The sequence below is a fragment of the Loxodonta africana genome, chromosome 15, assembly GCF_030014295.1.
Source record: "Loxodonta africana isolate mLoxAfr1 chromosome 15, mLoxAfr1.hap2, whole genome shotgun sequence".
Lineage (NCBI taxonomy): Eukaryota > Metazoa > Chordata > Mammalia > Proboscidea > Elephantidae > Loxodonta > Loxodonta africana.
Window position 1 is genome coordinate 2,198,027 of NC_087356.1, and position 26,720 is coordinate 2,224,746.

Here is a 26,720-nt window from a genome sequence, read left to right on the forward strand (position 1 = left end):
GTGCGCGCATGCGGAGGAGCAGCGGGTCCAGGTGCGTGCACGCGAGGCGCAGCGGGCCCAGGTGCGTGAGTGCCGAGGGCTCTCGGGCCAGGTCGACGCTCTTCCCGCGCGCTCGGCCGCGAGGGTTTGGCAGGAGGAGCGTGTCGGGGCCGCGGGGCGGGGCTGGGAGGAGCCCGGACGGCGGGAGCCTGCAGCGGCAGTGGCGCCCTCGGAGCCGCCCTCGCCGTGGGGCTCGCAGGGAAAGGCAGCGATGGCGCGCTGCGGGCCCCAGACGCACAAACGTGGTCTGCTCCCGGGAGAAGGGAGCGGGGCGGCTCCGGCGGGCGGACCCAGCCATGCACGCGGAGCCGCCACCCCGCCAGGAAGAGGGCGAGGACCGTCAGGCCGCGCTGTCCCTTTAAGACCATGTTCCTGCTAACCCCAACGGTGAGTAACCTGGCCCCCGATCAGGGAGAAACCCTGAGGAGGGAGGGGCCCTGGTTCAGGAGGCTTAGTCTGGATAGGCCGTGAGAGTACAAGTCTCAGGCCATGGAATTTGGGGAAGTTATGAGTGGGGTGGGGGGGCTCCCCACTTTGAGCCCCAACCCCCAGGTACCTTGTAAATTTTAACAGGGTTCCTGGAGGGGCAGTGAGACTAAGCAAGGCCACGTTCCAAAGGGCAGGAGAGTCCCCACCGGGCTTCAGCCTCGCGCAGCTCAGCTCTTCATGAATCTCGGTAAGCCCAATAGCTTGTCAGCTGGAGGGACGGAAGCGAGAAGCAGAAGCAAGAAGCTGCAGTCTCCTGGGAGGGGAAACAGGAGCCCGCTCCTGCTCCACCAGGTGGGGCTTGGGCACCAGTTCTTGTTTCCTGGGCTAGAGGTGGAGCTGTGCCTGCCTCTGGGCCTGGCCCACAGAGGGGCATCGGGCAGCCCTCTCCGGGTCTTAGAGGGCAGAGGAGCCAGCAGTGGAGAGGTGGCTGGCAGCACTGGGGGTTTGCCCACTGGGCAAGTCAGAGTGGGAGAGGCCCAGCGCTTTGATGACACAGTGAGCAGAATGAGAATTGTGAAGTCACAGAGGAAGTGGGCAGCACTCCTGGGGCCTGGGGCTGTGGCCGGGAGAGGAAGGGCAGCAGCAGGTGGTTTCAGTGCTTTCTGCCTGTGGAAGGGAGCCTCTGGGACCAGCAGGGCATCTCTGGTGTCCGTGGTGGACTCATGAGTCGGGTGAGGCCACCCTGCCACAAAGGTCCCCCCCATCCTACACAGGAACGTCCACACTCTGAAGGCCTAAATACACCCACACCATGTGGAAGGAAGGCAGTAGAGAGACCGAGTGGCACATTCGCCATCCCCCTTTCTCTCAGTCCTCTGGGGCAGACCGACGTGCTGTGTCCAGCTCCAGCTCTGTGAGCTTTATCTGTTCTTCCTAAGTAGCTGACTTTGAGGACTAGGGTTACAGGGCTCTGGGGGATGTACACACTAGAGAGCAGATGCGTCCAGAAGACCACCACTGACTCCTCACCCTCCTTCTGCAGATACAGAGGCCCCCATGGCTGTGATAAGCCTGCTCTTCCTGGCAGTGATGTATGTTGTTCACCACCCCTTGATGGTCAGTGACCGGATGGACCTGGACACGTTAGCCAGAAGTCGGCAGCTGGAGAAGCGAATGAGCGAGGAGATGCGCCAGTTAGAGAGAGAGTTTGAAGAGAGAAAGCGAGCCGCTGAACAGAGGCAGAAGGCCGAGAACTTCTGGAGGGGAGAAGCGCCCAGTGACCAGTTAGTGCTAGGGAAGAAGGACATGGGGTGGCCTTTCCAGGCTGACAGCCAGGAGGGACCTCTGGGCTGGATGCTGGGAAACCTGTGGAACGTTGGCCTCTTCTGCCTTTTTCTCCTCTTTGAGCTCCTGCGACAGAGCTTGCAGCATGAGCCGGCCTTTGAGTCCAGCAGTGATGAGGAGGAGGCAGAATTCCATGTTGTGCCCGTCACTTCCTGCAGCTGGCTCATGGACTTCCCCTCCCAGGAGGCCCTGGAATCCTTTTATGAGCACTATGTCCACAGCGCTACCCATGACCTGCCCTGCACCTGTGAGTTCGTGGAGAGCTTTGTGGATGACCTGATTGAGGCCTGTCGGATGCTCAGCCGCCGGGAGGCTCACCTGCAGCTGGAAGACTGCCTGGGCATTGGGGCTGCCTTCGAGAAATGGGGGACCCGCCACGACACCCAGACATTTGATATCCTGGTGCCCATAGTCCCCCCTCAGGGCTCCATGTTTGTCCTGGAGATGAGGGATCCGGCGCTGGGCCGACGCTGTGGCTGCGTGCTTGTGGAGCTGGAGTGCATGTGCAAGTGTGAGAAGCTTCCAGGTGACGTGCTGTGCTTGGTGCACCATAACAAGGACCACCCAGCTGCCCCGGGGAAGTCGACCAGCTCCATCAAGGCGTCCCTCTGCACCGGCTCCCACCTGGATGTGCACAAGACCGTACAGTGGTTCCGTGACATGGTAGGCAATGCCTGGGCCCTTGTGGCCCACAAGTATGACTTTAATCTCAGCCTCCCACCGTCCACCACCTCCTGCAAGCTCAGGTTGGACTACCGCTCAGGCCGCTTTCTCTCAATCAGCTTGGTCCTGGGGGTGCAACGGGAAGACACCTTGGTCTACCTGGTGAGTCAGGCCCCTGACCAGGAAGAGCTCACCAGTGTCAACTGGCCCGAGTCCTTTGCAGCCTGTGAGCACTTGTTCCTGAAGCTGGTAGGGCGTTTTGCTCCAGAGAACACCTGTCACCTCAAATGCCTGCAGATTATTTTAAGTCTCTGGGAGCTCCAAGACTTACCCCAGGGGGCGTCCTGCCCTGTCCTCACCTCTTATCACTTCAAAACAGCCCTCATGCACCTGCTGGTCCGGCTGCCCCTGACAGACTGGCAGCACGATAGGCTGTCTCAGCGGCTGCAAGACCTCCTGTGGTTCTTGGGCCGCGGACTCCAGCAGAGGTCCCTCCATCACTTCCTCATTGGGAACAGCTTCCTGCCCCTGACCATCCCCATCCCTAAGACGTTTCGGAATGCTGAGCCCGTCAATCTCTTCCAGCACCTGGTGCTAAACCCTGTGGCACACTCACAGGCAGTGGAAGAGTTCCACAACCTCCTGACCCAGGTGAAAACCCTGCCTTGTGCTCCACTGGCTGGAGCGCACTGATGTAAAGGCCATTAAAACGGAGAGGCGGTATTTCTGGTTCCTCAGGCTGCAGAGGAGTTTATTTTTCAGATATTCTCAGCAGTGTGTGTGACCTTCCCCTTGCCAGTGGGGCCATTACAGATGAAGACACTTGACGGGTACGGGAGGTGGTCACGAGGATGGGGTGCAGTCTGCAGGGCCCCGTTCGGGGTGGTTCTTCTGAAGTTTTCTTCTCCTGACTTAACTTTCATCATGACCCAAAGAGGGTCCAGGGAAACAGGTATTATGGGAGGGACTTACTGCTGAAGAATTGAGATCCAGAGGGTTTTTGTTTCAGTACTGGAAGTGAAGGAGAACCAGCGAACACCTGCATCTCAGCTTGTGCCTGTGTGAGTGACTCCCAGCACGTTCCTTGTCAGCTGCTTTCCTGGTTGAACTGTTAGCTTAATTCACATCAGAGTTGATGGCACTTCATTTTATTCCAGTCAAATACTGTGATGGCAACTTCATGTATTTTAGGATCTAATTTAAAAATATAACAAGATGTTTATTTTCCATTTTCTTTATTTAGCCCTATTTTCATATGACAATATAGCTATTTTTATGCATCTGAAAAGACCCCAAGGCTACCCAAATAATTTCTTGGCACTGATTTAACAAACAGATGTTGAGTCATAGTGACCTGTCCCATAACTGAGATGATGTATTTACTACAGGTAAGAGCCCACATCTGACAACCTTTGTAGCACCTGGAAGGAACACTGTAAACCCCTTAACAAGGACAATCTGTTTTGGGGCTCTAAGATAAACAATTACTTTGTTCCTGAGGGGGAATCACTGTGAGAGAAATGAAGGTTTGGCTACCATCTATACCTGCGCTTTTTCTCAGCCTGGGAATACCTTTGTGATTCTCAGAGAAGACAAAGGGATTATTTGAAGGATGTTTGCAGTTTTGAAGAGCGGGCTCACCACCATCCAGGCTGACTGCCAGGGTTGGACAGGAAGGGACTGTGGAGCAGCCCCGCTCTGCAAAGTAGTGATTCTAGAGATATGACTGATGTATTTTTCCCTTTCAAAACCTCGGGCCTCCTGAGGAGGGTTAAGAAACAACTATAGTTGTGGATGTGGTTGTTTCGGAAATGCTAATACTGTCGCTACCTACCCAGGACAGGAAGACCTGCTGGGGAGGAAAACCTGGCCTGGGTTTAACATGACCTCAGGGGGTTTAGATGTGGCCTTTTTAGGCTTCAGTCCTGGCAAAAATAAGTGTCCCAGCAGCTGATTCCGGCCAACACCCGAGCGTCCATCTCGCCTGCTAGCATCCACCAGGTACTGCTTTCAGGCTGAGGTGCAATGATGGTGGAATTTTGGTGTTTTAAAAACCACGCATCTGCTTTGTGTGTAGAAAATAATTTGCTGGTGTTTGTTTCACATCAATAAAGAGCTGTTTTCTGTACCAACTGGAATCTCTGCAGTCACATACAGCAGATCAGCGTTTGCACCTGCCTGTTTCCAAGGAGTTGAGGTTACTTGGAGTAGCTTGATGCAGAATCCTCTGCCGTTTCTCGGTGTACCTTCGACTAATCTGCCTCGTGGTTGCCTAGCGGCGTGGCCAGTAGCCAGGAATGGATAATTAAGAGCGCTTAAGGCACATACGGAAGCCCTGGTGGCGTAGTGGTTAAATGCTATTGCTGCTAACCAAAGGGTCAGCAGTTCTAATCTGCCAGGCGCTCCTTGGAAAGTCTATGCGGCAGTTCTACTCTGTCCTATAGGGTCGCTATGAGTCAGAATCGACTCAATGGCACTGGGTTTGGTTTGGTTTTTTGGTAAGGTACGTACAGGCTATTTGTTTTTCAGGGTGCCCAAACCAAAGATCTTACAAACAAATGCATAAGCTCTAGAAACAAGTTGCCTCAGGCAGAAAGAAGGTGGTGTGATTTTCCAGGACTGCAGGGTTGTTTCTAGTCTACTAAGAATCAAGAAAGGGAATGTAAAGTTATGTGTGGGTAGAAGACTTACAAAGGGAACAGTCAGCAAAGCTTGGGTGGGGCAGAGGGTGCAAGAAAGGAAAAAAACAAATAGTAATGGGAGGAACAGAGCTGCAGTGTTCTGGGAACATGCTTACAATGAAAGAGGAAACCTTTGCAGATATTTAGGAAGCTGAGCCTTATTCCAAAACAAACCTGGCTAGCACCCAGGATATACCAGCAATGATAACAGTGGGAATTCTTAGGTTCATTGAGTGTTGCCAGTGGGGGTGGTTTACATCTGGTAACTCATTTAATCCTCACACTGCAAACCCACGGAGTAGGCACTTCACCATTTCCACCGTACACTGAGGAAACATGACGCACACAAAGGGAATGCATCTCGTTCCAGGTCACACAGTAAGTGACAGAGCCACGGGAAGCATCTGCCCTGGCAACCTTTCAGGGTGGTCTTGGGAATAAAATGAAATGAAGGGGTTAAAGTGCTTTGAAAAGCAAAGAAGTACTGTATTAATGTTAAGATGAAGGGTGGTGTGTGATTGTTTGGAAATTCTAGAAGACAGAAATTGTTGGTTCTTGGCCCAGTCTTTAGGAGATGAGGAATTTCATATCACACACAAAAATTACAGGCATTTGCTCAGAGGCCAAGATGAATGCAAACCTAGTTCCCACTAGGAGTCCACTGAGCCTCACGGTGATTTAACGGCTTATCTCCTTAATTGCATTGTCTATCTCCTTAATTGCATTGTCGATCAGCAGCAGGCTGGACACTCAGGGCAAGTTTGCAGTCAAAGGACTGCTGTTCAGGCAGCCCGACTGATGCCAGTAGTTCTAAGCTATGAGTCAAGGGCACACAACAATAGCAACAACAACCCTGAGCCCAGGATGTTTCCAGTTTATTTTGCGGAAGAATTCCCGGTGAGGAGTAAGGTGGAGGAGGGGAATGGTTCCCCCATTGCTTTTCTGGCAGATGTGGAATGGGGGAGTGGCCCCACTGCCACTATATTTTTGTACAAAAAGAGGAATTAAGCTTTGCATACCACAGATAGATCATTCAGTCTTTTGGCATCCTCTGAAGCCAAGAAACAAAGATGGCATTCAGAGCAGAACGTGAAAGACCAGCTTGCCCCGGGCGGGCCGGGCCCACAGAGACACTGGGGGTGGAGCTGGCTCCGTCCCCCACTGCACTGCCTCAAGCAATCAGCCTGAAACCAAACCAGCTGCCGTCAGTTCACTCCAACTCAGGAGGACCCCAGGTGAGTCAGAGTAGAACTGTGCTCCATAGGGTTTTCTTCTTTTATTCCATCGTGGTGAAAATAAACATAATATATTGCTTCATAGGGTTTTCAATGGCTGGGTTTTCAGAAGTAGATTGCCAGGGCTTTCTTCCAAGGTGCCCTTTCGGTTAGCAGCCTTAACCTTTTGTACCACCCAGGGACTCTAAGCAGTCAGCCCAGGAAGCTCCATTATCACCACAGATCAGCCTCCTGCCTCCATCTAGGGGGTCAACGAGGACCCTTCCTCTGCCAGGACTGCCAAGGCGGTTCTTCAGAGGCTCCTGATGCATTTCCGCCTGGCACCCTCCCACCTCCACTGCTCTTAGTGCACACAGGAAGTGCAGAAGATCCCAGTGTTCCCACTCTCCTCCCTCAGATACTCTCAGCAGGTGAGATGGCAGGGATCCTAGCACACAAGGAGCCTGCATGTTCTCCAGAAATACCAAAATCAAACTCCTTGCCGTCGAGCCGATTCCAACTCATAGCAACCCTGTAGGACAGGGTTTCCAAGGAGCAGCTGGTGGATTCTAGCTGCTGACATTTTGGTTAGTGTAGCTCCTAACCACTTGGCTACAAGGACCCCTACATGCTGGTGTCGGGAGAGGGGGCACTTAGTGTCTTACCTAATTCTCACAAAGCCCAGCAAAGGTGGTGTTATCATCTCCATTTGAGATAAAACCAAACCAATCCCAGCATCGTCAAGTCGATTCCAACTCATAGCGACCCTATAGGACAGAGTAGAACTGCCCCATAGAGTTTCTAAGGAGCGCCTGGCGGATTCAAACTGCTGACCCTTTGGTTAGCAGCTCTAGCACTTAACTGCTATGCCACCAAGGTTTCCCCCATTTGAGATACACGGAAGAAATGAGGCCCAGAAAAATAGGCTGCCCAAGGCAGGATTTAAACTAGTCTTCTCATTTCATTGACTATTTAAGTACTTGCTGTGTCCAGGGTCAATACCAGGTCCTGGGAAAACACTCGTGAGCAGAAACACAGCTGTGTCCTCATAGAGTCTAAGGAAGAGACAGACAAGGAATAGTCATAACAGATGTAAAACTGCAAGGGTGACAAGTTCTACTAAAGCCTGCGGTAAGGGGACATGACTATCAGGGAAGGCCTCCTTGAGGTAGTGACGTGAGCTGACACCTGATGGTAGCTCACAAGTGAAGACTAGGAGGAAGAGGACCAAACAGAGGAAATGGCATGTGCAGAGCTCCATGGTGGAGGGTGGGGAGGGCAAGTGTGAAAGAAGGCCTGCCTGGCTGGAGGTCAGGCAGCAAGGGGAGGCCTGGTGCAAAACTGGAGAGGCTGCAGGGAGCTACCAAGGCCTTGGGAGCCTTTGAAGGTTTTAGACTTTGGGGAGGAAGTGGGGGTGGGGGGTAGGGGAACAGGAAGTAAGAGTGACAGGTCAGATTTGAACTTGGCAAACACCACTGTGGGCCTGGGGGGTGGGGGTGGGGTGGGTGGGCGTCAAAGGTGTTGCAGACCAGTGTGGGGAGGGTCCTGTGGACTTACAGAGACTCAGATCGAGGAGAAGTAAAAAGACCCTGATAATTGTGTGTGGGGATTAACCAGCAGGGAACAGGGTGACTGGTGCTGATTCGGGTCCCTGGGTGGCTGGTGGAGTCGTTCATAGAGAACACTGTAAATGCCTTGTCTTCTCTCCCACACTGCCTTACATTAAAGATTGGAAGGTGGTCACTGTAAGAACAAACCAAAAAATGAAACCTGTGGCCCTTAAGTCGATTCGGACTCATAGCGACCCTATAGCACAGAATAGAACTGCCCCCATAGCGTTTCCAAGGAGCACCTGGTGGATTCAAAGTGCCAGGCTTGGTTAGCAGCCAAACTCTTAGCCACTACACCTCCAGGGTTTCCTGTAAGAACAAGTTCAGGCAAAAAATAAATAGGTTTAAAAAGTGGTTTTCAACAAAAGAAGTACTTCTTGGCTGCCAAAATGACTGAGGGGCATTGACAGATTTAGTGGGCAGGGAGTGTCAGGGACAGGACAGCCCAGCAAAGAGGGTGTGCGTCCCACAGGTCAGGAACTGCTTCACTCCAAATGCCAACGGCACTCCTGAGAAGCGCGGTAAAAGATGTGTGAGTTTTAGGACATTACGGGATGTTCTAGGCATATCTGAGGGAATTGCCCTGGCCCTTCTTCCCATGATAAATTCTTGGGGCCGCTGAGGCACAGAGAAGGGACAGGCGGCATTCACACCTGTCTCATTTCCGACCTTGACCTTTTGTCACGGAAGCGGGAGGGCGAGGTTTGCAGGAGGCATCTCCCGGGGCCTTTTTAACGGTAAAAGGTACACGACACCTTGTCTCGGTCCTTCCCTCCCGGAACGGTCCTCTGTAGGTGGTCGCCTCACTCTCCACACCCGCCGCTTTCTACCTGGGCGTCCTGCTGCCCTCGAGCACAGGTCCTCGGGCCTCTGTCTCCCTCCTGGGGAGTAAGGTCCAGGACAGCAGAGCCCTTGTCGGCCTTGACGTCGGGTCCCAGCTCGCCCTAGGGCTCCGAAGGAGTGCCTTTTCATGCTATTTCAGGATGCCCGTGGACCCTGATGGCGCTGGATCAGAAACCCACTGACAAATGGACTCAAGTCATTGCGACCCCATATGACAGACCGGAACTGCCCCATTGGATCTCTTGGCTGCACTCTTTAGGGGCAGATCGCCAGGTCTTTCTCCCGCGTAGCAGTTGGGTAGTTAGAGCCGCCGACCTGCTGGTTAGCAGCCGGGCGCCTAAACCACTGGCCCCCAGGGATCCTCAGCGCGGCACCGGCACCATGGGCCCCGTCGCCCCCTCGGTCCCGCGGGGGAAGTCTCCGCGAGGGAAGGGGCGGATCTGGGGGGGGTGGGGGCAGCGAGCCGGGCGGTCTGCGCAGGCGCGCCACCAGCCCCGCCCAGGTGACGTCACCGCGGCCGTTACGCGCTCGGCAGGCTCGCGCGCGCGATTTAAACCCAGCTCCTGACAGGCGGAAGGCAGGATGGGACCTCCCTGCCGAGGTGAGGCCGGGCGGGCGGGAGGAGCAGCAGGAAGGGCCCGGGGCGACGCAGTGGCCCGGGGGCGGGTAGGGCCCCCGAGCGGAGAACGCGGCTGCCCTCAGCCCCGGTGTGGGCCCGCCGACGTGTGGAGGCCGGCCTGGGGGCATGATCTCGGCGGGCAGGCGGGCAGGCGGGCGGGCGGGCGGGCGGGCGGGCAGGCGGGCAGGCGGGCAGGCAAGCGGGGCGCGTTCGTCCAATCAGGACGCGGCTTGGGCGGGCGCGGCCAGCTCGGCCAGTCAGGACGCGGCTTGGGCGGGCGGCGGGCGTGCGCGGCCAATTAGGTCCCGGCTTGGGCGGCCATGGGGGCGCGCGGGGCTTTGGCCTGGGCTGGGCGGGGCGTGGGGCGCCTTCTCCTTGGCCCCTGCGTTCTGCCATGTGTCACCGTCAAAAAAAGAAAAAAAGCCAAACCCATTGCCGTGGAGCCAATTCTGACTCATAGCGCCCCAATAGGACAGAGTAGAACTGCTCCATAGAGTTTCCAAGGAGCGCCTGGCGGATTCGAACTGCCGACCCTTTGGTTAGCAGCCATAGCACTTAACCACTGAACTACCAGGGTTTCCGGTGTCACCGTTGAAAGGCAGGTTTTCCTGGAATGGGCGTTAGTGTCAGGGCCGTGGAAACAAATTGGTTACCGCTGTATGTTTACCACGCTTGCGTTTATTTTTGCATTCATCCAACAAGTATCTGAGCGCTCTTCTTGGGCCAGACTCGGGCAGGTGCAGAGATGCAGTAAGGGATAGAACAGCCGAGATCCCTGCTCTTTTGGAGCTTATTTTCAGCCGGGGAGACAGTAAACACACGAAGTCACAAGCAAAAGAAATAAGTACAGACTGGGGCTGAGCGCTGTGATTGAGAATAGCGGGGCGGGGCGAGGCGGGGGGCCTCCTTTAGAATAGAGGTTCAAGCAAATTCCAGGCAGGAGGAGCAAGTGCAAAAGTGAGGTGGGGAAGAGCCTGGCCTGGGTTATGACTTGACCAGAACTTCGAGATCAAGCTTAGTGAGGCTGGACATGCCTTGTAGGCCTCGGTAAGAGGTTTGACAATTTAGTTATATTTTCGGTATGTTAAGTGTGATATGCCTGAGAGACACCAGGTGAAGGGGTCAGTCACCTGCACAAGAGTTTGGCAGTCAGAGAAGAGGAGGAAGAAATAAGCTCGGACATCACTGTCGTATACATCATATTTAAAACCATGGGAACAGATGGAATCTCTAGGAAAACATTGTGGAGAAAACTCCCAGGGTCAGCCTTTAGACGCTGGCTAGAGAGGGAGAAGCTGGGAAAACTCAAGCAGAGAGTGGTGTCATCGAAGCCAGGAGTGTTTCAAGGGGGGGCTGTGGCTGTTTCAAGTGCTGCTGAAGCTAAGGGAGACCCTGAAAAGTGGCCGTTGGATTTGGCAACATGGACGGACATTTCAGGTGATCGTCACAAAAGCAGTTTCGTGCAGTGGTAGGAATGGGAGTCAGGCCAGAAGGGATTGAAAAATGAGAGGGAGGTGAGGAAGTAGGGGCAGGAGATGTTTCTGAGCTCAGTAACTGTTGAATGAATGGATACACTACGTCCGGCACACAAAAGAAGTCAGGGAAAGAAAATTCAGGGAATTACAGAGTGCCTCTAATTCCCAAGAAGGAGCCTGGTGGCGCAGTAGTTAAGCACTTGGCTTCTAACTGAAAGGTTGGCAGTTCAAATCCACCAGCCACTCCGAGGGAGAAAGATGTGGCAGTCTGCTTCTGTAAAGATTACAGCCTTGGAAACCCTACGAGTCAGTTCTCCTCTGTCCTTTAGGGTCGCTATGAGTTGGAATCGACTCAGTGGCGATGGGTTTTTAACTATGTGTTGAATGAATGGATGCATTATGTTGAAGGCAACAAGAGAAATCAGGGAAAGAAAATTCAGAGAATGAAAGAGTGCCTCTAATTCCCAACTCGTGTTTCCCCTGCAGATATACTAAATTCCCCCTTTGGTGCTTCCTATTTCTGTTTTCTTTTCCCCAAACTCCAGCCCTTTTCCCACATCCAAGTAGCCTCAAGACCTCCTGGTTTTGCCTCTGAAAATGCCTATGACCTCTCTAGAGGTCAGAATGTTTCTTTTAGTTGTTTGACCTCAGGTGAGAGTTGGGTTAATCAGGTTGTGAAGCCATCAGGGGATATGAAGTTCTTTTCCTCATGTTTACTTATTTATTCCTTGTTATCTCTATTCCCCTTTCCTATTGCTTCCTCTGCATCGTGGCAGTGATTAGTGTTTCTTGTGTATAACTGCTCTATGAAAACTGCTCTTGTCAAGATTACCAATAACCCTTGAGTTGCTAAATGCAGTGACCACTCCTCACCTGATTTGACCAACCAGCCGTATTTGACACAGGTCATTACTCCTCCCTCCCCTGAAATACTGTCTTCACCTGGCTTTTAGGATGCCACGTTTTCCTCCCACCTCACTAGTTGCACAATCCTCATCTCTCGGGTTAGTTTCTCTTTCTTTCCTGCTCTTTAAATTTTTTTTTTATTAACTTTTATTAAGCTTCAAGTGAACATTTACAAATCCAATCAGTCTGTCACATATAAGTTTACATACATCTCACTCCCTACTCCCACTTGCTCTCCCCCTATTGAGTCAGCCCTTTCAGTCTCTCCTTTCTTGACAATTTTGCCGGCTTCCCTCTCTCTCTATCCTCCCATCCCCCCTCCAGACAAGAGCTGCCAACACACTCTCAAGTGACCACCTGATATAATTAGCTCACTCTTCATCAGCATCTCTCTCCCACCCACTGACCAGTCCCTTTCATGTCTGATGAGTTGTCTTCGGGGATGGTTCCCGTCCTGTGCCAACAGAAGGTCTGGGGAGCATGGCCGCGGGGATTCCTCTAGTCTCAGTCAGACCATTAAGTATGGTCTTTTTATGAGAATTTGGGGTCTGCATCCCACTGATCTCCTGCTCCCTCAGGGGTTCTCTGTTGTGCTCCCTGTCAGGGCAGTCATCGATTGTGGCCGGGCACCAACTAGTTCTTCTGGTCTCAGGATGATGTAGGTCTCTGGTTCATGTGGCCCTTTCTGTCTCTTGGGCTCTTAGTTGTCGTGTGACCTTGGTGTTCTTCATTTTCCTTTGCTCCAGGTGGGTTGAGACCAACTGATGCATCTTAGATGGCCGCTTGTTAGCATTTAAGACCCCAGATGCCACATTTCAAAGTGGGATGCAGAATGTTTTCATAACAGAATTATTTTGCCAATTGACTTAGAAGTCCCCTCAAACCATGTTCCCCAGACCCCCGCCCCTGCTCCGCTGACCTTTGAAGCATTCATTTTATCCCAGAAACTTCTTTGCTTTTGGTCCAGTCCAATTGGGCTGACCTTCCACGTATTGAGTGTTGTCTTTCCCTTCACCCAAAGCAGTTCTTATCTACTGATTAATCAATAAAAAACCCTCTCCCTCACTCCCTCCCTCCCTCCCCCCTTCGTAACCACAAAAGTATGTGTTCTTCTCAGTTTTTACTCTTTCTCAAGATCTTATAATAGTGGTCTTATACAATATTTGTCCTTTTGCCTCTGACTAATTTCGCTCAGCATAATGCCTTCCAGGTTCCTCCATGTTATGAAATGTTTCACAGATTCTTCACTGTTCTTTATCGATGCGTAGTATTCCATTGTGTGAATATACCACAATTTATTTACCCATTCATCCGTTGATGGACACCTTGGTTGCTTCCAGCTTTTTGCTATTGTAAACAGAGCTGCAATAAACATGGGTGTGCGTATATCTGTTTGTGTGAAGGCTCTTGTATCTCTAGGGTATATTCCGAGGAGTGGGATTTCTGGGTTGTATGGTAGTTCTATTTCTAACTTTTTAAGATAACGCCAGATAGATTTCCAAAGTGGTTGTACCATTTGACATTTCCACCAGCAGTGTATGAGAGTTCCAATCTCTCCGCAGCCTCTCCAACATTTATTATTTTGTGTTTTTTGGATTAATGCCAGCCTTGTTGGAGTGAGATGGAATCTCATCGTAGTTTTAATTTGCATTTCTGTAATGGCTAATGATCGAGAGCATTTTCTCATGTATCTGTTGGCTGCCTGAATATCTTCTTTAGTGAAATGTGTGTTCATATCCTTTGCCAACTTCTTGATTGGGTTGTTTGTCTTTTTGTGGTTGAGTTTTGACAGAATCATGTAGATTTTAGAGATCAGGTGCTGGTCTGAGATGTCATAGCTGAAAATTCTTTCCTAGTCTGTAGGTGGTCTTTTTACTCTTTTGGTGAAGTCTTTGGATGAGCATAGGTGTTTGATTTTTAGGAGCTCCCAGTTCTCGGGTTTCTCTTCATCATTTTTGGTAATGTTTTGTATTCTGTTTATGCCTTGTATTAGGGCTCCTAGGATTGTCCCTATTTTTTCTTCCATGATCTTTATCGTTTTAGTCTTTATGTTTAAGTCTTTGATCCACTTGGAGTTAGTTTTTGTGCATGGTGTGAGGTATGGGTCCTGTTTCATTCTTTTGCAAATGGATATCCAGTTATGCCAGCACCATTTGTTAAAAAGGCTATCTTTTCCCCAATTAACTGACACTGGTCCTTTGTCAAATATCAGCTGCTCATACGTGGATGGATTTATATCTGGGTTCTCAATTCTGTTCCATTGGTCTATGTGCCTGCTCTTTAAATTTTTGAAGTGTTCTAGAACCTAGCCTCAGATCTCTATCTACACTTATTTCTTTGGTGATCTCATCCAGACTCATGGCTTTAAACGCTGTCTTTATGCTGATGGAAGCCCTGGTGACGCAGTGCTTAAAGTGCTTGGCTGCTAACTGAAAGACTGGTGGTTTAAACCCACTAGCTGCCCCTTGGAAACCATATGGTGCAGTTCTGTTCTGTCTTATAGGGTTGTTATGAGTCAGAATTGACTTGATGGCAATGGGTTTGGTTTCTTGGTTTTATATGCCGATTTCCAAATTTATGTAACCAGCCTGGAGCTTTTCTCTAAACTCTAGGTTCACGTATCTGTTTGCCCCATAGGATGACTAATAAGCATCTCAAGTTTAGCATGTCCAGGATTGAGTCCTGACCTTCCCTCCATCCACCTACTCCCCAAATGTGCTTCTGTAGTCTTTCTCTCTCAGTTCATGGCAACTCCATTTTACCAGTTGTTCAGAATAACCTTGGAGTTATTCTTGAGTCTTCTATTTTCTCTCCTGCCCCACGTTTAACCCATCAGGAGATTAAATTGCCACCTCCACTGCCACCCCTCTCATCTGAGCCACCTCGCTCTTGTCTTGGTTATTCATTCGCCTCCTAACTGACCATCCTGCTCTTCTGTTCTTGCTCCCTTTCCAGTCTGTCCTCAGTGTAACAGCCTAAGTCAGATTCCTCTTCTCCATACCCTCCAGTCACTTTCCTCCTCACTCCCGTAAAAGGCAAAATCATTACAGTGGCCTGTAAGCAAGGATGATATGTCCCTTCCAGTTGTCCTTCTCTCATCCTGACTATCTGGTGTTCCTGCTCCACCAGCCCCTGCACAGTTTGACCCCGCACTGCCTGTCTAACTTTTGTGGCTACTCCCCGGGTTGCACCGCTCCTGCACACGGATCTTCTCAGACATGCCAGGATGTTCTTGTCTCGGCACTTACTCTTCACTCTACTTCCATATGTCTTCCCCAGATATCCGCACGGCCTTGATTCTAAGGCTCCCTTCTTGGTGACATGGAAACCCTGGTGGGTGGCGCAGTGATGAAGTGCTATGGCTGCCAACCAAAACATTGGCAGTTCGAATCCGCCAGGCGCTCCTTGGAAACTCTATGGGGGCAGTTCTGCTCTGTCCTATGGTGAAATGGAAACCCTGGTGGGTGGCGCAGTGGTGAAGTGCTACGGCTGCCAACCAAAACATCGGCAGTTCGAATCCGCCAGGCGATCCTTGGAAACTCTACGGGGCAGTTCTACTTTGTCCTATAGGGTCACCGTGAGTCGGAATGGACTCGACGGCAGCGAGTTCTTGGTGAAGGCTTTCTTGGCCACTGTTTAAAATGACCCCCACCTCCACTCCCCAGATCCCCTCAGTCCCCGTCCACGCCTTAGTTTCTTCACAGGAAAATTGACAGACTAGGACAATAAATACCCTTACGCCCACCACCTAGATCGCATAGTTGTTGACATTTTGTCATATTTATGTTGGTCTCCTCCCTCACGTGTATGTATTTTTTGACTGAACCGGTTGAAAGCAAGTTGCATACATGATGTCCAAAAGCCAAACCAAACCCACTATCATCGAGTCGATTTCGACTCGTAGCAACCCTATAGGACAGAGTAGAACTGCCCCATAGAGTTTCCAAGGAGCGCCTGAAGGATTCAAACTGCCGACCCTTTGGTTAGCAACCATAGCACTTAACCACTGTGCCACCAGGGTTTCCTTACATGATGCCACTTCCCCCAAAATTGTTTCTCATGCATCTCTTAAAAGCAATGCCATTCTTCTACATTATTATACCATTATCACATCTAAGAAAATAATCAATTCCCTAAGCAAGGCCCCTGCGTCCTGCCAGGTGTCACCGTCAAAAAAAATTCCCTAATGTTATTTGATATCTAGACTATACCCAGAATTTCCCTAATTATCCACAAAATGTTGTTTATAGCTGTTCTTTTTTTTACTGGGCGGGGGCGGGGGGGCAAGGATTGGCTCAAAGGTCATACATTGTTTTTGGTCTTTTATTCCAGAAGAGTCCCCCTACTTCTTCTGTGGAATAACTGACTTTTTTAAGAGGCGAAGCCCGTTGTCTTGTAAACTCTCCCACATTCTGGATTTTTGGGATGTTTCCTTGTGTTATCATTTAGCTTGTTCCTCTACCCTTATAAAAAAAATTTTTTTTTTCTTTTTTTTGAAGTTGGAGCTAAAGTCAGACACTTTTGGCAAAAATGTTCATGAGTGGTGCTGTGAATTTTATATTGCATCGCTGAGAGATGAATGAATTTCAGGCTGTTCTTTTTGAGTGTGTTAGGCTACACGTGATTGCCTGGTTGAAGTGGTGATGGCTAGATCTTTCCTTGTAAAAGACGGTTTTCCCTCTGCAACTAGCAGGTGATTCTTTGGAATGTGCTATTTATTTAATATATTTTTTTTTATTCTCTGTCTCCCAAGATATGGCAGAGCTGGAATTAGCCTATCCCCAACCCTTGTCTCAGCACCTGCCTCTCCCTTGCCTGGCATTATGGGCTATACGTGTTTGTTGTTCCAGGAGTCTGTGAGGTTATCAGAAGCAGCACCTTTATCTTATCCCTCTTTTATATCCTGTACAGTGCTTAGATTCATAATAACTAGCTATGAAGTGGATTTTTGTCCCAGATCGGCAAGGAAGCAGCAGAAACCTATCACCCTCCCAGAAACCCAACTCAGAGGTTCTAGTCACAGAGTATTAGAGTCAGAAAAGATGCTTGAAGGAAAGGTGCAGTGACCTTCCGCCCCGTGACAGGCCCCACAACCCCTTTTAGATAGAGGAACGTTCTGCTGAACCTTGCCTGAGCAAGCGTTTTTGTTCCGTTGCCATCAGTCCCAATGAACAACTCTGCTTCAGAGACCCGTGGACACCTCCACAGTGCCTCCTCACCGTCGGAACGGGCATTCGCAATGCCTCTGCCCAGGAAGGCCCCCCTCAATACCCCTGGCACCCCTATCCTTGAAGACTTTCCGCAGAACGATGATGAGAAGGAGCGACTGCAGCGGAGGCGCTCCAGGGTCTTCGATTTGCAGTTCAGCACGGACTCGCCTCATGTGCTGGCCTCTCCCTCCAGTAGGTGAGTGTGTTCCTGGGCTGGCTCCCTTGGGGAGCAGCTGTGACATGGGTAGCCTGTGTCCTGCATCTCCATGATACCACCATGGGCCTGGGTTTTGAAAAGTCACAGGATCATGGATCCTGGCTAGAGTTTTCTATGTTTGTTTCCCATTTAGGAGTATTGACAGTTCAGTTACAATCTCCAAGTTTACAAACACACAGATAACAGAGCATTACTCCACCTGTATCAAATTATCCACAGAAAATGTGAGTATCTGCTGGCTTATCCCTGAATATTTTGCAGCTTGATGCAGAGGGGTCTGGTCTCCTTGATTCCATAGAGAGTGCATGATTGATCGTAATTGTATACTGCATTTTTACACAAATAATGGGGCACAGTTGGCAGACAAACATAGAGGGTGCGTAACTCTTAATGCTGATGTTTTTCAATGTTTTTACTGTTTCTTGTGGAACTTTGGTGCCCCCACCATATCACTGCCACCTGCAGTGTATCTAGATAAGCAGGAAGGCTTATGTTAATAGTGTGAGCTCTGAAACTAGATTTCCTGAGTTGGGATCCTGTCTCTTCCACTTTCAAGCTGTGTGACCTTGGCAAGTTACCCAACCACTCTGCCTCAGGGTCCTCAGGTCAAATGAGGACGAGACTAGTACCTACCTCAGAGAGTTGTTCTGAGGTGACAGAGTCCCTTCATGTGAGGACGAGACTAGTGCCTACCTCAGAGAGTTGTTCGGAGGTGACAGAGTCCCTTCATGTGAGGACGAGACTAGTGCCTACCTCAGAGAGTTGTTCTGAGCTGACCGAGTCCCTTCACGTAAGGATGAGACTAGTACCTAAGAGAGTTGTTCTGAGGTGACAGAGTCCCTTCATCTGAGGACGAGACTAGTGCCTACCTCAGAGAGTTGTTCTGAGGTGACAGAGTCCCTTCATGTGAGGACGAGACTAGTGCCTGTCTCAGAGAGTTGTTCTGAGCTGACCGAGTCCCTTCACGTAAGGATGAGACTAGTACCTAAGAGAGTTGTTCTGAGGTGACAGAGTCCCTTCATGTGAGGACGAGACTAGTGCCTACCTCAGAGAGTTGTTCTAAGCTGACCGAGTCCCTTCACGTAAGGATGAGACTAGTACCTAAGAGAGTTGTTCTGAGGTGACAGAGTCCCTTCATCTGAGGACGAGACTAGTGCCTACCTCAGAGAGTTGTTCTGAGGTGACAGAGCCCCTTCATGTGAGGAAGAGACAAGGGCCTACCTCAGAGAGTTGTTCTGAGGTGACTGAGTCCCTTCATGTGTAGTGCTTAGAACAGGGCCTGCACACTACGGACACACAGGAATTTTGTGCTCTCGCTGTGTAGACGTTGAGAATGAGGAGGAACATATGTTGGATTTGGCTATTTGCCAGATTTTTCTGGGAATTCAGGTCAGGGTTGTGGTATAGGATAATCCTATATAAAAATTTAGCTTGTTCTGTTCACTGTAGAATCATTTACATCAATCTAGGCTATAAATAACAAAGCTTTCTGTAATTTTCCGTTTTCAGAAAATCACTACCAAGAATGCTTTTGGCTTGCATTTGATTGATTTTATGTCAGAGATTCTTAAACAGAAAGACACCGAACCGACCAACTTTAAAGTAAGAAGGATGTCCATTGTCTTGCATTGGAAATAATGATGACTATTTCTAACACCATAAGACAATAGTTGAATTCTGCAAATACATGAAAGCCTCTCTCATTTAAGATGTCGTTAGCTACTTCGCTGTGTTTCCTAACCTGATGAAATGCAGATAAGATACCTGTGTGTCATGTTCTGGTTATTCCCCGCCAGTGTTAATGGGACTTCTGCCTGTTCAGAAGCAGCTTTTTGAACATCCCTGTGAGTGTAGCTCTGCTTGTCTGACCAGGTGGCTGCTGGTACTCTGGATGCCAGCACCAAGATCTATGCTGTGCGTGTTGACGCAGTTCATGCCGACGTGTACCGAGTCCTTGGGGGACTGGGCAAAGAGACCCCGGAAGAGGAGGGCCACGATGCAGGTGTGCAGACTGGGGTTTGGACTTAATGGGCTTCTTTTAGGGTTTAAAAAAAAAAACCAAACCCATTGCCACAAGTCAATTCTGACTCATAGCAACCCAATAGGATGGAGTAGAACTGTCCCATAGGGTTCCCAAGGAGCGTCTGGTGGATTTGAACTGCTGACGTTTTGGTCAGCCGCCATAGATCTTAACCACTACACCACTAGAGTTTCCTCTTTTAGGGTATAACAGGTAGTTATTTGAATGATATACTGGAACGATTACCTCATGGAATCGATTACCTCATGGACATTTTCAGAATTGGATATTGTCTTGCATGAGAAGTTATTCAAACATGAGTTATTTTTTTTGGAAAAAGAGAAGGGCCTTATAAAAGCTTTTAGATTTTATTTTGGCAAGGTTGAGTAAACACCAGCTAGGGAGCTTCAGATGTGGGGGTGTTTGGAAGTCAACTTGCATTAGAAGCCAAATAACTGATCTAGCACACAAAACCTGCAGAAGCCAGAACCTGCATAAGGCAGAAACCTGTCAGAGAAGGAAAACTCAAATATTTTCCACTAATGGACAGTGATAGAAAAGTGGTAAGACTGCATCCTGTCAAAGGCAGAAAACGTGCAAGACCTGGGAAAACAAAGCAGCCATGTGGAGCTCCAGCTCTCACAGGTCTCACCGTAGTTAGATTTCCCCTGAGCTGCGGATCAGATGTACCTGTTGCTTTCAGAGAATCGTGCACGTTGAAGTTATGACTACTCTTCAGGGCTCTGAAGAACTTGAACTGATAATAACAAGTTCCATTACATGCTCCAAAGCAATCCTCACACTCCACAATCTTATTCCTTCTTTCAGATGCAAGTGCTACCGAAGTGGGAACAAGCAAAAAGGCGCCGAAGCCAAAAAAGAAGCACTCATACAAAACCATTGAGCAGAACCTTAACAACCTCAACGTCTCCGAAGCAGATCGGAAGTGTGAGGTGAGGCGCTGTGTGCACAGCGTAGTCTCTGTCTACTTCAGAGCCTCAGGGTCTGGTGCTTGGCAGGGCTTGCTGCATTATGGGTGTGTGCTTGTGTAAGCCTTGGAGGAGGACAGTGTTCACCTGGCATCCTTGCACTGCTACCCTTTAGCTTTACAGTGAAGCCTGAAGGTGCTAAGTCCCTGTTTTCCCTTCAGTCTATCAGAACGATGAAGTAGAAAGAGATTGCAAATTGCTGAGAAACCTGATCAATAGAACAATTCATTTTCTTTCCTAGTAGAAGCAGCAGGAACGATAGCTAACGTTTAACTGCGCTTCTGGGGTGCCGTGTGCTGCCCTAAGCCTTTGACCTGTGTTGACTCATTAGCCTCACAGCACACTTGCGACCTCTTGAAATTTTTCATAGTAAACAGAAAGAGAACAGTGGGAGGCAGGAGTGAAGACACTGAGTACAGGCAGGTCTTCCGAAGAGTTTTCCCATAATGGGAGCAGAGTAAGGTAATGGGAGAATTAAGAGCTTGTTTACTTGTTGATGCCAGCAGTCTAGCAGAGGAGTGGTTATTGATGATGTAGACAAGAAGGGAGAGTTTCTGGAGCGAGCGGATAATGAGGGAAGGAGTGGACAGTCCCGTGGGGTTGGCTGAGGAGCACCAGCGACTGGTAGGGGATGAGCTTGAGCGTGTACACGTGGGAGCCTTCTGGATGTCCTTTTGTAGGGATGTCTTTTTTCCACAGTAAAATAGAAAGCCAGGCCATCAGCTGGCAGTGAATGTGGGGGAGGAACACATTGGAGGTTTAAGGAGAGAGAAAAGGTAGGAAAGAGTCCTCCAGGAAGGTGGGCAAGGGATGGACCAGGGAAACACAGCTTGGTTGCCAGATAACACGCAGGGCCCTTTGAGGGTAGTGGAGACACATTTAAAGTGAGGCCAGACAGCATGGCTTTGTCCTTCCCGGCCATGATTAGCTGTCTGGGTACAAGCAGGAAGTGGGCAGGAAGTTGGGTTTAACAAAGCAGTGTGTCTGGTTGTGTGAATGACACAGCTAGCAAGGGGCATTGGGTTAAAACCATGTGCAAGGAAGTGGTTATAATCATTGCTCATGGAATTTTAGCTGGGAAAAGAGGGGAGGGAGTAAGGGACAGGAAAGTGGTACAATTAGTAGATTGTAGGTCCTGGTGGGCGTCAGAGACTTGGCATGGCAGACAAGAAGGCGTAAGCTGGAAAGACAGGAGGTCATTGTCAGAAAGGGGCGCTTGGAATTGAGCTTATGGAGAGATTGTACTCTAATGACAATTCAGGGAACAGGCAAGGGGGCGAAAGGCTGAGAGGACTAAGGTGTGGGGGTCTTGCTAAGACCTCAGAGATGGAGGGTTGTTAGGATGGTGGACAGGAGCATTGAGGGGGAGGGTGTCAGGTGGCTGAGAGGCCAGAGAACTAGATGGATGTTGAAATCCTTCCGAATTACGATAGTAGTACAGTGGAGAATAGGAACGAGGGAGGAGCTAATACTCAGTCTTCAAAGACAGGGCATAGGATTGTGACCAGGGGATTGGAGGGTGATTGCCACACAGATGGGAAGAGGGTGGCTGAGTCTTATGTTATATTCAAAGCTGACAGTTCTTGGGAATTGGGAAGGAGACTAGTCTGGAAGCTGCATGAGGAGCAAGGAAATCGTCTGCCTCACTTCTGGGCCTAGTGGTTGGAGGGTTTGGGAGAGAAGACAGCTGCTGTGGAGAGGCTGCTGGGGAGGCAGTGTCCTGTGGGAGCACCATGCTTCATAAACAGTAGTGCCCCTCAAGCTCTTTTCATTGTTGTCCCTTCTAAGGAGCCTCCAGATGTTTTGTTCCTTGAAATGAAATACTAAGGGATAAGATTTTGTCAAGTCGGGTTGAGGTTTGGAAAGCCACAAATTATTGTAATACCTAAGGTTTTTTTTTCACTGCCGGCAAGAACCAATTTTCACTTCCTTGAGGGCGGTATCACCCCCACTGAGAATGCATGAGTTAGAGCAAGAAGGTAGAGGAGCCTTCAGGGAGAGGCAGGGTATATGGGAATGTTGGTGATGACTGACTGAGTCTGGAGGGAGAGGGGGTCGAAAGGGAGATGTACAGCCCTGGGTAGGATCTAGAGTCTGGGGAATGTAGACTCCTGGGTGTCTTGGGTCTTCTTTGTGTAATTAATAAATAAACTAGATAAAGGGCAATAAAATGGGAATTGTTCTAGTGGTCTCATAGCAGATGGGAGTGGTGAGGTGGGCTCAGAGTAGTAGGGTAGGGAAGTGATGGATTTTGCTAAACAAACATTGACACAGTGTCTTAGTTAACTAGCGCTGTTAGAACAGAAATGCCACAGGGGTGGCTTTAACAAACAGAAATTTATTTCCTCACAGTTTAGGAGGCTAGATATCTAAATTCAGGGCGCCGGCTCTAGGGAAAGGCTCTCTCTGTCAGGTCTGGGGGAAAGTCCTTGTCTCTTTTCATCTTCTGTTCCTTTTTGATCTTCAGGTAGTGTGGCATCTATCTGCCCCCATCTCTGCTTTCTTATATCTCAAGAGAGATTGACTTAAGACACACCCTTTACTAATACTGCCTCATTAACATAAGAAGAAAATCCACTCTCAAATGGGATTATAACCACTATGTTGTTGTTCAGAGTCTTCCTCTTTTTCACTGGCCCTCTACTTTACCAAGCAGGATGTCCTTCTTCAGGGACTGGTCCCTCCTGACATGTCCCAAGTACGTGTGACAAAGTCTCACTATCCTTGCCTCTAAGGAGCATTCTGGCTGTACTTCTTCCAAGACAGATTTGTTTGTTCTTCTGGCAGTCCATGGTATTTTCAATATTTTTCACCAACATCATAATTCAAAGTCATCAGTTCTTCTTCAGTCTCCTTATTCATTGTCCAAGTTTTGCATGCTTATGAGATGATTGAAAACACCACGGCTTGGGTCAGACGCACCTTAGTCCTCAAGGTGACATCTTTGCTTTTGAACACTTCAGTATTTTTTTTTATAATTTTTATTGTGCTCTAAGTGAAAGTTCACCAATCAAGTCAGTCTCTCACACAAAAACCCATATACACCTTGCTACATACTCCCGATTGCTCTCCCCCTAATGAGACAGCCCGCTCTCTCCCTCCACTCTCTTTTCGTGTCCATTTCGCCAGCTTCTAACCCCCTCCACCCTCTCATCTCCCCTCCAGACAGGAGATGCCAACATAGTCTCAAGTGTCCACCTGATCCAAGAAGCTCACTCCTCACCAGCATCCCTCTCCAACCCATTGTCCAGTCCAATCCATGTCTGATGAGTTGGCTTCGGGAATGGTTCCTGTCCTGGGCCAACAGAAGGTCTGGGGGCCATGACCACTGGGGCCCTTCTAGTCTCAGTCAGGCCATTAAGTCTGGTCTTTTGAGAATTTGGGGTCTGCATCCCACTGCTCACCTGCTCCCTCAGGGGTTCTCTGTTGTGTTCCCTGTCAGGGCAGTCATCGGTTGTAGCTGGGCACCATCTAGTTCTTCTGGTCTCAGGATGATGTAGTCGCTGGTTCATGTGGCCCTTTCTGTCTCTTGGGCTTGTAATTACCTTGTGTCCTTGGTGTTCTTCATTCTCCTTTGATCCAGGTAGGTTGAAACCAATTGATGCATCTTAGATGGCTGCTTGCTAGCGTTTAAGACCCCAGACAGTTCGAAGTGGGATGCAGAATGTTTTCTTAATAGATTTTATTATGCCAGTTGACTTAGATGTCCCCTGAAACCATGGTCCCCAGACCCCTGCCCCTGCTACGCTGGCCTTCGAAGCATTGAGTTTATTGCTTTTGAACACTTAAAAGAGGTCTTTTGCAGTTGATTTGCCCAGTGCAATATGCTGTTTGATTTCTTGACTGCTGCTTCAGCTGGGTCTGGGCTTCCATGGGCGTTGACTGTGTATCTCTTTGGTTCCCTCTCTTTGTTTTTGTGTTCAGATTGACCCCATGTTTCAGAAGACTGCAGCCTCCTTCGATGAGTGTAGCACAGCAGGGGTGTTCCTCTCTACCCTCCACTGCCATGACTATAGAAGCGAGTTGCTTTTTCCTTCTGACCTGCAGACTCTATCCACCAGAGAACCTCTTGAGTTTCCTGATTTAGGTTGGGTGGAAATGACAGATTTAGAAGGTAAGTACAGATACTCCCTCTCGCCAGAGCGTTCTGGTCATCAGAGAGGTTTTTATGTAACTGTGGGTGTGATCACCCCATTATGCTCTTAGGCTGATTATTTAAATTACCCAGAAGGTACCAAACCGGGTATCCCTTTGGGAGTGCCTAGCACAAGGCAGTACTTGTTTTCCTCTCCGCAGCATGGAGTCTGAAACAGTAGTAGCTAATATTTGCCGTTGCTCTTGGTCTCTATATGCCACGTAGTTCAGGTGTCCACTGTTGTGGTTCTCACACTCATGTTATTGGGGCCCTGGGCTGTCAGAGTCTAGACTTGTCCGGCCAGAGAGGCCTTGTTTTTATTTATTATCAGTACAGGGGGTTCTGAGGAAAAGGGGGCATTGTGAATTGTTTTCACAGTACTCTTTGGCCATCTCAGAACTGACCTGTCCTGTTGTGGCCCTCTTATACTGGCCTCCCAAGGATTTTCGTACCCCTTCCTATTGTATCCCCTTTCCCTCCCCCCGGGGGTGATCCCCTAAGGATGTTGTGACGACGCACAGTGAGTGTAATTGTTTTATGTGTCGCTTGAAATTGGCCCTCTTCCCCTGGGGCAGATGTTACAGTCCCATCCTTTCTATTCTTGTCTAATATTTGCTAAGTGTAACTGCTTTGTGCAAACAGTCTCTTTTCCAAGTTTATACACTCTAAACTGGAACTCCGATCCTCTGAGATCAGTAATCTGTAGCAAGTTTAGTTTGGGACTAAAAATAAGAGACATTACAGGATTGGGTATGTCCTGAGTACATTTTAAGGAAGAGCTTTTGATTTCCTGACTATGGCATAGGGCGTGCAGTTTATTTCAGAACAAAAGGTCTGTGCTTCAGGGTTTCCATCCTGGTATTAACTAATTCTCGGAATGACCACATGTAATCTAAGTGGAGCGTGGGGCGGACCGTGCGTCGGCACACTCCCAGGAGGGTAACTGGAGATGGAGAGGTTGGCTTGCAGCCACCCACCCAGTCAGGGCTGGCACTCGAGCCTCTGGCCAGAGAGTAACAGAGCGGCTGCGAGCCTCTCAGCTCCATCATGCTCCTCAGTGTCGTCTCGGAAGGAATGGGGAATGTGCGTGACCCACCTCTAATCCCTCTCTGATCTCCTGTCATCTGCAGCCCCCTTGCAGCAGTGTGCAGAGGACCGCCAGATCTGCCCCTCCCTGGCCGGCTTCCAGTTTACTCAGTGGGACAGTGAGACACACAATGAGGTGTGGTCAGCTTCTGGACTCGAGGGCACTGGGCATTTCTCCAACCGCTCGAGGTCTCGGTTAAATGGCCCATGATGAGCGCTGCCCAATGGGAACCAGACTCTGTGGCATCATGTTTGTTTAGCCAGGAGTGCAGAAAACATTTCCTTTGGCACTCCTGTAGACACAAAAGCCTGTAGGGGAGAGGGATGGGGTTGTGGACCCCAGCAGGACCAGCAGACAACTGAATGAATTCTGGGGTCAATTTCACGTCCCCTCTTTGCTTCCCCAGGATGAGGCAGCATTGCCATTCGTGGGTGAACGTTTTACCCCCAAACGTGCTTATACCCGTGACCTCTGTCTCCTAGGCTGCTGTCAGGCTCCAGGAATTTCCTGCTCCTTGAGGTTAAGTCCCGTGGCACAGCATTTCCTGAGAAAGTGTCATGTGTGAAGCTTTCCTCTGTATATTTTTAGCATGGCCCCCTTTGGTCTACTTACTACAACTTCAAAAATAAATGGTCTCCATGGAATATTGTTTTTGCTAAACATGTAGTTAATAGATTTGGATTCCTGTCTCATGTTTTATGAAATGTGCCGGCCAACAATACAGCTCCATCCTGTGCTACACAATGTAAACTTCCTCGTGCTCACTACTGTGAGAACATTGGCCCTGAGGGGGCAGGGCAGGAAGGTCCTGTGGGGAGGCTGTCCCTCCAGTGGTGAACGGGGTGGTGATGGCAGTGGGGAGAACCCCTGAGAACCGTCTTTCTGTCCCCTTCAGTCTGTGTCAGCCCTGGTGGACAAATTTAAGAAGAACGACCAGGTATTTGATATGAACGCCGAGGTGGAGGACAGCGACTGCGGAGACTGCCCTGAAGAGCCCCCAGAGGACGACTTCTATGCCAACGATGAAGCTGACCACGCCACAGTTGGCAATCAGGAAGAGTTCAGGAGCTGGAAGGAGCCCTGCCAGGTTCAGAGCTACCAGTAAGGGTCCCAGCGCCTTGGAAATGTTTCCATACGAGGTGCTCATCAGTTCCTACAGACTTCCTGCCGGGATGCCTAATTTCACCTCTTTGATCAGCTGAGCTGCTCTGACTCGCAGTGGAGTCATGCTGGCCTCGA

At 49.7% G+C, this 26,720-nt stretch overlaps 2 protein-coding genes across 5 annotated transcripts in view; both read left to right on the top strand.

Moving 5' to 3' along the window:
- Nucleotides 1–217: 217 nt before the first annotated feature.
- On the top strand, nucleotides 218–4,593 carry ITPRIPL1 (ITPRIP like 1). 3 transcript variants are annotated; one of them, XM_023541138.2, is made up of 3 exons: nucleotides 219–426; nucleotides 592–715; nucleotides 1,511–4,592. In XM_023541138.2, exons 2-3 carry the CDS (start codon nucleotides 706–708, stop codon nucleotides 3,166–3,168), a joined length of 1,668 nt encoding a protein of 555 aa, XP_023396906.1. In that variant the 5' UTR covers nucleotides 219–426; nucleotides 592–705; the 3' UTR covers nucleotides 3,169–4,592. The 3 variants fall into 3 exon arrangements, with proteins under 3 accessions (XP_023396907.1, XP_023396906.1, XP_010599659.1); XM_010601357.3 differs by having other exon boundaries at nucleotides 613–715; XM_023541139.2 differs by lacking the exon at nucleotides 592–715 and having other exon boundaries at nucleotides 218–426; nucleotides 1,511–4,593.
- A 1,678-nt stretch (nucleotides 4,594–6,271) lies between these two features.
- The window catches only part of NCAPH (non-SMC condensin I complex subunit H), a 37,652-nt gene continuing 17,203 nt past the window's right edge, over nucleotides 6,272–26,720 (top strand). Inside the window, exons 1-9 of one of the 2 annotated variants that reach the window (XM_003422022.3) lie at nucleotides 6,272–6,391; nucleotides 16,986–17,229; nucleotides 17,384–17,474; nucleotides 18,760–18,852; nucleotides 19,123–19,252; nucleotides 20,099–20,223; nucleotides 24,184–24,373; nucleotides 25,525–25,616; nucleotides 26,377–26,582. In XM_003422022.3, the coding sequence (XP_003422070.3) occupies nucleotides 16,991–17,229; nucleotides 17,384–17,474; nucleotides 18,760–18,852; nucleotides 19,123–19,252; nucleotides 20,099–20,223; nucleotides 24,184–24,373; nucleotides 25,525–25,616; nucleotides 26,377–26,582 (1,166 nt within the window). In that variant the 5' untranslated portion in view covers nucleotides 6,272–6,391; nucleotides 16,986–16,990. Of the gene's footprint in view, nucleotides 6,392–9,352; nucleotides 9,425–16,985; nucleotides 17,230–17,383; nucleotides 17,475–18,759; nucleotides 18,853–19,122; nucleotides 19,253–20,098; nucleotides 20,224–24,183; nucleotides 24,374–25,524; nucleotides 25,617–26,376; nucleotides 26,583–26,720 lie in introns of those variants that run through there. The other variant, XM_064268407.1, reaches the window with a different exon arrangement.